A 13005-nucleotide genomic window follows, 5' to 3' on the forward strand; every position below is an offset into this window, starting at 1 on the left:
CCCATCCTTCTTTAGGAAACTCACTGGGCACGGCAGCTGAAGAATGTGTTTCCCCGGGAACTAACTTGCCTGCCTGCCTGCCACGCATTCTGCCGCCGCTGCTCCGGCGAGTCAAAGCCTTAACTGTCCCCGACGGATCTTCATAGCGCTTTAAGAGAAGGCTGATCCTTCGAACTCCGCCCCTGAGTTCCCGGGACGCCTCCGTCAGATCCCATCCCAATTGGCTGAGTAGGATATGAATATGTATGCCCTGACCTGTGTGAATGAAGCGCTGTGCCCTCCCTCGCCGCCGCACAGAGAGGCTTAGGGAGCGTGCGGGACTTTGCTGAACCCTCGCTCTTCTGGTCGCTCGCCGAGCGTGCCTGGCGGCTCTGGAGCCGGCGTGGTCCTGCTGCCACAGAGCCCCGGGAGCTCCTCGCTTCTTCGCTGCCAGCCTCTTCCTCCTGCCAGGCACGCTGCTTCTCAGCCGGCCCCGTCTCCACGCTCCAGCTTGCGACGCCTGCCGAAGAGATGCGGGGCCTGTCCGGATGGATGGTGCTGCTGGTGCTCGGCAGCTGGTTCCGTCTGCGAGCGAAGGGCGCCGTGCCGCTGGCTGGCTTTTATCCCTTCGGGCCGGCGCAGGGGGACGCGGCCACCCCGCAGCAAGACGACGGCGGCTCTGGGCTCCAGCCCATCGCCGTCAAGTTCCCCTTCTTCGGTGCGACTCACACAGCGCTCTACGTGAGTAGTCGTCCCGTCGGCGCTAAGGAAAGTGCGGGCACCGCCGCGCGGGACTTTGCTCATCTCTGCGGTTCCTTCATGAGAAGTCGTAGGTCCCAAAAGTGCCTTTTGCAAGAGGCCGCTGGACTTTCTGGTTTTTCCTTTGAAGACATTTCGCTTCTCACCCAAGAAGCTTCTTTAGCTCGGAAAGTCCAGCGGCCTCTTGCAAAAGCACCTTTGGGACAACCATGACCTGGATGACTGAGAATCTCCATAGACGAGAAGTAGTATGCTTAGTAATAATGCATCAGCCCTAGCCCCCTTTCTAAAACATAGTTTAGTTCTGAATATTTGTTAACTGCCATGCTTGCCATTGGGATTTCACCCCCATGATATGCCTGCCAATTAGGGTAGGTTGTGCTGCTATGTCAGATGCTTGGTTTTTGCTTCCTGCTTAAGGATGCTCTGTCTTCAAAGCATTGGGTACCCATCAGTGGTGAAATTCAATTTTTTTTACTACCGGTTCTGTGGGTGTGGCTTGGAGGACATGACAGGGGAAGGATACTGCAAAATCTCCTTTCCCACCGTACTCTGGGGCCAGCCAGAGGCGGTATTTGCCGATTCTCTGAGCTACTCAAAATGTACATGACCAGTTCTCCACCAGTTCTGTCCGGGTGGATGGTGCTGCTAGTGCTCGGCAGCTGGTTCCGTCTGCGAGCGAAGGGTGCCGTGCCGCTGGCTGGCTTTTATCCCTTCGGGCCGGCGCAGGGGGACGCGGCCACCCCACAGCAAGACACTGAATTTCACCCCTGGTACCGATCCTAAGTGTCTTACCCAAACACAATGGATCTTACCCTTAACTGTAGTCCTTGGGACCCCAGCCTTTCAACCACTGAACTAAGGAAACTGAACTAAGGAAACTCAGATCTTAATCGACTTCCTAAAGATTAGAGCTGGAGGCTGATAATAAAGTTTAAGCATCTTGTTTAAACTTCCCCACAGTCCTCCTCTCCCTACATCCTCAAAGAGGATGCTAGAAAGACTATGGGATGTTATGAAAGACGACATGCCAATCTTCCCCAAATTGCTGATTACGGGTCATGGAAGATGTAGTATAACACATTAGAAAAGAAAACAAGTTAGGAAAGCTGCTGAATTCACACAGAATCACTCATATTAACAGCCAGTGTTTTGATTGCTTAGTGTGGATAGGTGGTGACAAATAGTTGAACTTGGGTGATCTTAAAAAATTGAGTGGGGCCAAGTCTGTTAGAATTTGGATGGGAGACCATTAAAGGAATCTCAGGGCCGAAAGTTGAACTGGAATTTATGTTTTAAAAAAATCCTGAGAAAAGACAGTGGCAAACCATTTCTGTAATGATACTATGAAAATTACACAAACGTATCCATGTGTCCAGTACTCAAGTTTGATTTGAGAGAGATTTTGCATTTACTGGATGATTAGAATTGAGAGATTGTTCCACTTACTATGACTGTCACTTAATATGACAACGTGCATGCAAGGTAGTCAATTGTTATAATAAATTTTTCATGGTAAGAAAGCGATAGAATTGATAGAATATATAAGAAACCAATAAGAAAAGCCATCAATGGTTTCTAGGGAGAGATGAGACAAAAAGGAGATCCTGGCTTCAAGCCCCAGTTTGTATTGAACAGTGCTAATCCTAGAGGGCAATAGGTTTTGTTTTAATGTAACTTATTTCAGTATTCCAGTTTGAAAAGCTACACTTTGAATAATATCATTGTTGGTGTTCTAGATTTTAAAAAACACATGAAGGTTCTTTGCTCCTGATGGAGACCACTGCTCCAGATCTAGTTTGACTGTTAAAACAACTTCCTGGAATCTGCTTTTTCCTTTACTCTTATGGGTGTTTTCTAATCAGAGAACAAACCAAAAGGGTTAAAATTTATGAGTTGGAAATTTAAAAAAACTTGCTCCCTTTCAGTTATTTTGGAAAGCATCTGTAATCAGCTGAGATGTTACAGTTGGAGCTGGTAAGAGTTGTGCTCCAAAACATGTAAAGGACAACCAGCTTGCCCAAAATAAGACAAGATGATGCTATAAAATCACTAAGGAGTTGTTTAGCTTTGCTTTTTAAGAGAAAACAAAAGAGGCAACATATTTGTCTTCTTGGCATCATACACGCTGTATTTGTCATGTTATAACAGCTTTTCAACTGTCCAGTAATTGTGGAAACTAAACTAGAATTCCTCCTCTTCTCATACCCCAAAGTAGATTTGTAGAATAAATATACTACTGAGCACTTTATAAATAATATGGTTGACAACTGGAGGTTTTGCAATCAACAAAAATCAGTATTAATGATAGCTAACCAAATAGTTGGCATAACTTGGTGTTTAGGTTGATTTTCACAAATCTGTGTTCTTCAAATGTATTAGAATTTACTGGTTGAGATTTGTAGCTCCTGTACAAATGGAAATTTACTATATTTTAAATTTTAAGATTATTAGGAATACAATGTGAATTAATGAATCCTTCAAACTAATCTTGTTTTCCAAATCATTTAGCACTAATCATCATCATATGGAAAGACTATGATAGTTTATGATCTAATCTAGCTAGCTGGTAGCAGCAACAATACTATGGTTTGTATAGTGCTTTTAGATATTCACAAACAGCCCAGAAGGTGATGTTCATAATTTTTCCTGGGAAAGGCACACTTGGCCATGCTTAGGAGTCATCCCTCCAAAAAGCAATTAGTAAGTCCAGGACTGAAATTGAATTTGATTCTACTTATTTTGAATATAAATAAATTGTAATACTATATAATCAGTAGAATTGTTTTTCAGTTAGATATTAATATTTTCCTTTGTTTAAAAAGTAAGCATTTCAATGTACCTTTTGGGATCTGGAGGAGCTGTTTTTAAGGCTGTACATTACCTAGTGCCCAATCTAATCGTAATATCATACAGCATACGGTGTGGCAGTATTATTATGCCAATAATACAGATTTGGAGCAGTAAACTGGAGGAGAGGGGGAGGAACCCTACCAATAGTGTTTGGTAAGATTATCAGCAGGATAAGTTTATCAGCAGGATGAGACGGGTGACTTCTAACTGTTTATCTACTTCTGTCATTTTTCTCCAGGAAAATAGGTATTCAGCTCCAGTGCTTTAGATCAGGGTCCCCAACTTTGGCAATTTTAAGACTTGTGGACTTCAACTCCCAGAATTCCTCAGCCAGCAAAACAAAGGTTGGAGACCCCTGCTTTAGATAACTGAACCTAAAGAAGTTCAGAAAAAGAATGTTTTGTGATTCCTGTAGAGTAGGCTCCTTTTCCCTTCATTATTCCTCACCTTACATTGTTGAAATAAAGACCACATAATCAGAAGCTTTTTGAGGTTTATGGAAGGATGGAGGAAAAAGAAAATGATTCTTCCATAAGTCTCCTTTAATGTAACTTATCCTAGGCTCCATATCTCCAGCAGCCATTGTTCCTCAGGCTTCAAATGTAAATCGAAGGCCGGACCTGGCCTCTACCATCTCCTTGAAAACTCTTGAAGGATAGGGGATTCCCCACCCCCATTCCATAACAATTCCAATCTCCAATGTTAGAAATGAATAGCTTTATCTGCCTGCTAAGATTTTTCCCTCTGCCTTTTTTTGTTGTAAAGTCACTTATATTATTCCAAAACCATCTGGATTTACTTGGGGACAGTCAAACAGTCTAATTTAATTTAAGGCATCAAAGCTGTAACAGGATGTTGAGAATCAGAGTGTCTTTGCTGTATTAGGCAATTACACTCTGCAGCCAAGGAGGCATAATGGCCTAAATATTTTGGGTTCAAGGAAAAGCATAGCGTAGTCTTTCCAAATTCTTCTGCTACCCAGATTCATGGGCTGATGTAACTTGAGATTCTGTAAATTTGGAGATGATTTGCACTCCAGTATGATACTTTAAAATTGTCACTTTCTCTGCTTTTCTTCATTGAAACTGGTTCCAATAGTTCTTATAACACTTCCTTTTTTAGGAACTTCTATCTTGAGTTCCTTTTCCCACAAGTTTCCTCTGCCATGGAATGCTACTTATCATTGCTCTGGGAATATTAGAATTTAGTTCCTTGAAGTTTAAGATGATTTCTACTGAGCTTAATATTCTTTAACTTTAAGAACTCTACATTGCATAATCTTGTCTACCAATGTGACTGCTATTTCCACCTCCTAAAGAATAGTTAATCTTATTGTCTTCCTCCATTGTCTCACTGTTTTCTTTTACCCGTCATGGGAGGAAATAGGAAATTATTTTGAATTTCTGATCAAGTAAAACTCAATTTTCTGGACAAAATAATGAACGTTTACATGACCTCTGCTGGATCCATTACTGCAGCAATACACAAGTAGACTCAAAAGATGTCTCTTGCTTTGACAGGAAATTGGTCAGTGAAAAAGATTCCTGTAGCTAAATTAACCCAAAACCTTGACTCTCTGGATTAATTGGGATGTTTTAAATTTGACCGTCTACCCACAGATACAGCTTTTGTCTTGCTTTTGTTATATGTGCCATCAATCAATCAAATCAAACTTTAATTTATAAACCGCACCCTTTCCTAAGCAGGACTCGGGGCGGTGTACAGTCATGTTAAAACAGTATTAAAACAGTATAAATATAAAATATGGATATAATTAAATATACAAATAAGTAAACGGAGGAGGTAGGATATGGACTGTACAATATTACATTAAAATACAAATAAACATTAAAATTACCCTTAAAAACTACCCAATAAGATGTTTGCCAGGACGAAAATGGGACTATAAATCAGTTAAGCCAGCTAATTGGAACAGGTGGGTCTTAAGCTTCTGTCGGAAGGAGCGGAGGTCGGTAGTAGTTCTAATATTGGGGGGGAGGTCATTCCAGAGGGTTGGGCCCATCACAGAGAAGGCTCTACTCCTGGGCGCCGCCCGTTGACACTGCTTAGTGGACGGCACCCGGAGGAGTCCCTCCCTGTGAGAGCGGATTGGTCGCAGGGATGTATGAGGTGAGATACGATCCCGCAGGTAACTAGGTCCCGTGCCATGGAGCGCTTTGAAGATAGTAACCAACACCTTGAAACGCACCCGAAAAACCACAGGCAGCCAGTGCAGCTCGCGCAGGAGTGGTGTTAAATGGGAGTATCTTGTCCTCCCCATAATGGCCCGCGCGGCCGCATTCTGAACTAGCTGTAGTCTTCGGGTGCATCTCAAGGGGAGCCCCATGTAGAGAGCCATAATCTTATATGATGGTGATGGTGAACCTTTTCAGCACCAAGTGCCCAAACCGGAATGTGTGTGCATCTGTGTGCGCTGGAGCGCTGAAAATCCAAAGGCCAGCTGGCCAGTGCACATCTGCCTATTTTTTGGGCATTTTTCAGGCCGATTTCAGGCCATTTTTGGGTCATTTTTCGGACCATTTTTGGCCCCCAAAACAGCCTGAACAGGGACCAACAAACGGCATGATTTGGGGTCATTTTCCAGGCCATTTTCTGGCACTCTGGCACCCGCAAAGAGCAGTTGGCAATGTGCCAGTTGGCTCACAGAGAGGGCTCTGCGTGCCACCACTGCCACTCATGCCATAGGTTTGCCATCACTGTTATATGACAAGCCAACAGATTTCTTGTTGCATTTGCAGGAACATACCCCAGGCAGCATTCCAAGTAGTGACACCTATCAGGGTACATGAAATTTGTGTGCATTTGAAAGTCCACAAAAACATATCATTCTGCAACACGGAGGTGATAAGTGTATTCAAAATATTTTTTTGCAGTGCTGTAATATCAATTGTAGCATCATAAAATGCACTGAAATATAATTGCTTAGCTATCCTCAGGCCCTTGAGGATTATCAGTTTGTTGACATTTTCTTTAGAAATATGTTTGTTTATAAGGATAATTTTTGAAGGAATTCCTTCTTGAAAGATGAGTTCAGCTGAAAACTTTCTCAGTTGACCCCATGCATTAAAACATGACAACACATTGAGTAGTTGTGTTAACAGGGTTGGTTCAGAAATAGATTATACTCATATAATCTGAATGTTTGGCCTTTTGCTAAATCTTTGAAATACAACATGAGACCACGAACAAACAAAGGCACTTTTGGTCCTCGCCCCATTCAAAACCCGAGATGAGTAACAGTGAAATGCTGACATAACCTGCCAGGTGACTATTAGTCAAGTCAGCAAAAAAGACATAGGAATGTTAGAATATTTTCATCACTATTTTTCATTCTGTAATGAGACAGAGGATGCAATTTCCTATGAGTGATGCTATTTTGCCCGATCCATTTTGTTTTCAGCTTCTCTGATTCCTGTTGTAATGCATTTGGGGGTAGCATTGCAAGTAGATACATGGAAATAAATCAGCACATAAAGGGGATGGTTGTTCTAGGACCCCTTTACTATTTGTCAATACCAAATGGCTTGACTTCTCTCAATTTTGCAAACAGTATCAGAGTTTTATGTATAACATTCCACCTCTAAGTGGACATTCCCAAAGGTGATAGTCAGCCGTGCACTGAAGCTGCCAAAAAGGCCAATGCAGTCCTGGGCTGCATCAATAGAGGAATAGTATCAAGATCACACAACATGTTAATATTACTATACTGCACTGTTAAGACCACACTTGGAATACTGCATCAAGCTTTAGTCACTATGATCAAAAAATATGTTGCGACTCTAGAAAAAGTGCTAAGAATTGCAACAAAGACGATTAGGGGACTGGAGGCTAAACCATATGAATGGTTACAGGGACTAGAAATATTTGGTCTAACGAAGAGAAGGATTAGAGGTCATATAAGAGCAGTCTTCCAATATTTGAGGGATTATCATTACCTAGCAGTTTGAAAGCATGTAAAAATGCAAATAGAAAAATAGGAACCATCTTTGGTGGGAAGGTAACAGTGTTCCGTGCATCTTTGGCGTTTAGTCATGCCGGCCACATGAACCATGGAGAAATGTTTGGACAGCACTGGCTCTTCAGCTTTGAAGCAGAGATGAGCACCGCCCCCTAGAATCGGGAATGGCTAGCACATATGTGCAAGGGGAACCTTTACATTTACCTTTAATAATTGTAGTAGTGGAATACAGATTATAAAATGTAGTTCCATTTCAGATTACGTAAATAGAAGATGATATTCTGAATGATCTGCCATATTTTAAACCATGAAAGAGGAAGCTTCCAAACTGCAGCTCAGTTTTCAATGCAGGGAAGTATTTAAAAAAAAATGCTTGTGTTCCTCTCTAGGAGGAGGTCAAACTATTCTCCAAAGCATCTGAAAGCAAGACAAGAAGTAACAATGGAAGCTTAATAAAGAGAGTTCCAAGCTAGAACTAAGGACAAAATTTCCTGTCAGTAAAAATGATTAATTAATGGAAGAACTTGCCTCCAAAGTTGTGGGTGATCCAACACTGGAGGTTTTCAAAAAGATTAGATAGCCATTTGCCCGGAATGGTATTGGGTCTCCTGCTTGAACAGGGGTTGGACTAGAAGACATTCTCCAAGGACCTGTCCAACTCTGTTATTTATTCATTAGTTTGCTTCAGGAATCCTAATAATGCACTATATTTGTATTTTTTTTAAAACCCAAAGAGGTGGAAGGACCAAAAGCTTCCAAGAAGGAAGGAGAAGTCATAAAGCACCTATTCCCTTCTCAGCATTTTAAGGTGATATAATTATTTGGTAGGATGAACAATAAATAAGAGCATTTGATTTTTTTTAAATACTTCCCTGCATTGAAAACTGAGCTGCAGTTTGGAAGCTTCCTCTTTCATGGTTTAAAATATGGCAGATCATTCAGAATATCATCTTCTATTTACGTAATCTGAAATGGAACTACATTTTATAATCTGTATTCCACTACTACAATTATTAAAGGTAAATGTAAAGGTTCCCCTTGCACATATGTGCTAGCCATTCCCGATTCTAGGGGGCGGTGCTCATCTCTGCTTCAAAGCTGAAGAGCCAGTGCTGTCCAAACATTTCTCCATGGTTCATGTGGCCGGCATGACTAAACGCCAAAGATGCACGGAACACTGTTACCTTCCCACCAAAGATGGTTCCTATTTTTCTATTTGCATTTTTACATGCTTTCAAACTGCTAGGTTGGCAGAAGCTGGGATAAGTAATGGGAGCTGACTCCGCTATGCAGCGCTAGGGATTTGAACCACCAAACTGCTTACCTCTCTGATCGACAAGCTCAGCATCTTAGCCACTGAGCCACTGCATCCCATAAATTATTATTACTCCTACATTATTATTTCCAAAATTCAGAGATGAGTGAACAACCTTTAGATCAGGGCTCCCACACCTCTGATCCATGGACCACCACCAGTCCATGGCATACCAGAAACTAGTCTGTGCAAACAAATGAAGCCCCATCCGTGAGATGCAGGCAGCATGTAAAACCATTTCCCCTGGTCTGCGAAAAACCGTTCTCCATGGAATTGGCCCGCCCATGCCCAAAAGGTTGGGGGCTGTTGCCTTAGATAACCAAAACACTAGCCTGCCCATGCCCAAAAGGTTGGGTGTGTGTGTGTGTCATGGCAGGAATATCAAAAGAACAAAAAAATGCATGAAGTAGTTTGATTCTAAAGTGATAACTGGCACATTGACTATTACCAAGGAAGAAGTCACTAATTTTATTCATAGGGGGCACACAAACATGGTTACTGTTTTAGAAGTCATAGAAAATTTGAGAACTTTTGGCTTAATGCAACATGTAAGCCCTGTCATTCTGTCTACTAACAATGTAGGTCTTTGCATGCAGCCTGGGAAAAACCTGCCCCATTCAAACTGGTTAAAATGTTTTTTGTAAGATAATAAAACAAGACTCTTGGATGAAGCTTTGTCACTTAACAGATCCTACATGGGAAACTTCAACTGGTTCAGAATGCAGCAGCACACACAATAATGGGGCTTCCTAATTTTGCCCATATTCATTGCAGAAGTTGACTAGCTTCCAGTTCAAGGTCCTGGTCATCACCTTTAAAGCCCTATGTGGTAGAGGTCAGGTTATCAGCAACTTTTCCTAAGATGTCTACCATCCTAGCAGGTCAGATAGGATGAGGACATGCCAGTGGTGCAATTCAGCCGGTTCTATCCTGTTCAGGCAAACCGGTAGCGGTAGTGGTGGGAGGCTCCGCCCACCCGTCCAGGCATCATCGCATCCCATTTTTTGCGCTCTGCGCATGCACGGAAGGTCCTGCGCATGTGTGCTCACATTTGCAAACCGGTAGCAGAGGTAAGTTGATTTCATCCCTGGCACATGCCTAGTTCCTTCCCCTACATTTTGAGATGTGAGGGAATCTAGGAATTGTGCTTTTTCATGGCAGCCCCTCTTCTATGGAAAACACTTTGCCTTCTGAAGTTTAGCAGACTCCACCTCCCTTACCTTCCTAAAGGTTTGGATCTGGCTTTTTCCCTAAGTGCTGGGATAAGATTGGGTGACTGCATATTAGAAGTTTAATTTGGCGACAGGTTTTGTTTTTTTTAATGTTTTAATGTGTTTAACTTTGGATTGGGGGCTGCTCAGTTGCTTATGGGTGTCTATACTGTATAAATGTTTTAAATTAATGAAATAAATTAGTAAGGCGTTACAGTATTTCGACCAAACTAGGTGCTCTTTGAAGTGTTGGGACTACAACTTCCAAAACTGAATCCTTAGAATGTGGTCTAAATGCATCTGGATAACATCTGCAAAAAAAAGGAATCAGATGACCTTATTTGTAATGTCTCCATTGAAATGTGTATTTTTAACTTGCTGCAAGAATACAAGAAGTGCTTAAGGTTGAAAATTCTGTCTATAGATACTTGAACATTGGCTAGTTATGCAGGGTTAACTTATTAGTTGAAAATAGCCATTATGTGTGTATGTTAATCAGTAAATTTCATGATGGATATTGATAGGGGAGAAAAACAGAGCTAAACTTGGCAAAGCTATGCAAGAATTGTCAACTGATAAAAGACACAGTAAATAACATCTCAACTCTGGAAAAGAAGGGAGTATAAGAAAGAGACTCAAAACAATGGTATAAGGAGGGCAGAAGGAAATTGCAGGTTTTCAATATACAGGTGAAACTCAAAAAATTCGAATATCGTGCAAAAGTTCATTTATTTCAGTAATGCAACTTAAAAGGTGAAACTAATATATGAGATAGACTCATTACATGCAAAGCAAAATAGTTCAAGCCGTGATTTGTCATAATTGTGATGATTAAGGCTTACAGCTCATGAAAACCCCAAATCCACAATCTCAGGAAATTAGAATGTTGTGAAAAGGTGCAATATTCTAGGCTCAAAGTGTCCCACTCTAATCAGCTAATTAAGCCATAACACCTGCAAAGGGTTCCTGAGCCTTTAAATGGTCTCTCAGTCTAGTTCAGTAGGAATCACAATCATGGGAAAGACTGCTGACCTGACAGTTGTGCAGAAAACCATCATTGACACCCTCAATAAGGAGGGAAAGCCTCAAAAGGTAATTGCAAAAGGTGCACAAGCAGCAGGGATGACGGCAGCCTGGAGAGGATTGTCAGGAAAAGGCCATTCAAAAGTATTGGGGACTTTCACAAGGAGTAGGCTGAGGCGGGAGTCAGTGCATCAAGAGCCACCACACACAGACGGATCCTGGACATGGGCTTCAAATGTCGTATTCCTCTTGTCAAGCCGCTCCTGAACAACAAACAATGTCAGAAGCATCTTCCTGGGCTAAAGAAAAACAGACCTGATCTGTTGCTCAGTGGTCCAAAGTCCTCTTTTCTGATGAGAGCAACTTTTGCATCTCATTTGGAATCCAAGGACCCAGAGCATGGAGAAAGAATGGAGAGGCACACACTGCAAGATGCTTGAAGTCCAGTGTGAAGTTTCCACAGTCTGTGTTGATTTGGGGAGCCATGTCATCTGCTGGTGTTGGTCCACTGTGCTTCATTAAGTCCATGGTCAATGCAGTCATCTACCAGGAGATTTTGGAGCACTTCATGCTTCTTTCTGCAGACAAGCTTTATGGGGATGCTGACTTCATTTTCCAGCAGGACTTGGCACCTGTCCACACTGCCAAAAGCACCAAAACCTGGTTCAATGACAGTGGTATTACTGTACTTGATTGGCCAGCAAACCCGCCTGACTGGAGGAGACGGAGAAGATGGCTGACAAGAGCGAGAGAGGCATGAAGGTCATCGAAAACCGAGCCATGAAGGATGAGGAGAAGATGGAACTGCAGGAGAATCTATGGGGCATTGCCAAGAGAAAGATGAGAGACATGAGACCGAAATATGCAGAAGAGCTGAAGTCCGCTATTGAAGCATCCTGGTCCTCCATAACACCTCAGCAGTGCCATAGGCTGATAGCTTCCATGCCACGCCACATTGAGGCAGTAATTGCTGCAAAATGGGCCCAAACCAAGTACTGAGTACATATGCATGCTTATACTTTTCAGAGGTCCGATATTGGTCTATGTACAATCCTTGTTTTATTGATTGCTTGTAATATTCTAATTTTCTGAGATGGTGGATTTGGGGTTTTCATGAGCTGTAAGCCATAATCATCACAATTATGACAAATCACGGCTTGAACTATCTTGCTTTGCATGTAATGGGTCTTATCTCATATATTAGTTTCACCTTTTAAGTTGCATTATTGGAATAAATGAACTTTTGCACGATTTTCTAATTTTTCAAGTTGGCAATATCTATGTGTCTTTGTTATGTGTGTTTATGTATGTATGTATTTATGTATGTATGTGTTTGTACATACACACACATATTGTGTTTCCTAAAAATACAACCTATCCTGAAAACAAGCCCTAGCCCAATTTTCATGCCTGTGCCTAATATAACCCCTACCCCCAAAATAAGCCCTTGTTAAGCCCCACCCACTGTCTGATTGTACAAGGTGGGATGAGGTACAGGCATAAAAATCAAGCTAGGGCAGGGGTGGAGGGTGGAGCTGCCGTAGCACTACCACAGCCAGGCCTCCCACACCCCAACACCTGTTGCACTGTTGCCAAACATCTTCAGGTGCTTGTGGCTGCTTGCGGCCGGATGCTATGTAGCATATCACACCAGTGCCACCAGTAAGACATCCCACGAAAATAAGTCCTGGTGCTTATTTTAGGGTGCAAAAGAAAATAAGACCAGCTCCTATTTGGGGGAAAACACGGTATGTCTGTGTGTCTGTGTATGTGTGTGTGCGTGTATCTTGCTGTATTTAATTTGAATATATAATTAACACACAACTCAATATAATTGAAGAACAACTCCTTCAGTCCAGCATATGGTATTCAGTTGGAAAATTTTT

At 42.1% G+C, this 13005-nt stretch overlaps 1 protein-coding gene across 2 annotated transcripts in view; it reads left to right on the forward strand.

The window, feature by feature from the left end:
- Window positions 1-298: 298 nt before the first annotated feature.
- Window positions 299-13005, forward strand: part of SNED1 (sushi, nidogen and EGF like domains 1) — an 87452-nt gene continuing 74745 nt past the window's right edge. For both annotated transcript variants that reach the window (XM_081954449.1, XM_081954450.1), the window contains exon 1: window positions 299-720. In XM_081954449.1, the coding sequence (XP_081810575.1) occupies window positions 511-720 (210 nt within the window). In that variant the 5' untranslated portion in view covers window positions 299-510. The remainder of the gene's footprint in view (window positions 721-13005) is intronic.

This window comes from Natrix helvetica (assembly GCF_964273705.1).
Source record: "Natrix helvetica genome assembly, chromosome: 5".
In the NCBI taxonomy this organism is placed as follows: domain Eukaryota; kingdom Metazoa; phylum Chordata; class Lepidosauria; order Squamata; family Natricidae; genus Natrix; species Natrix helvetica.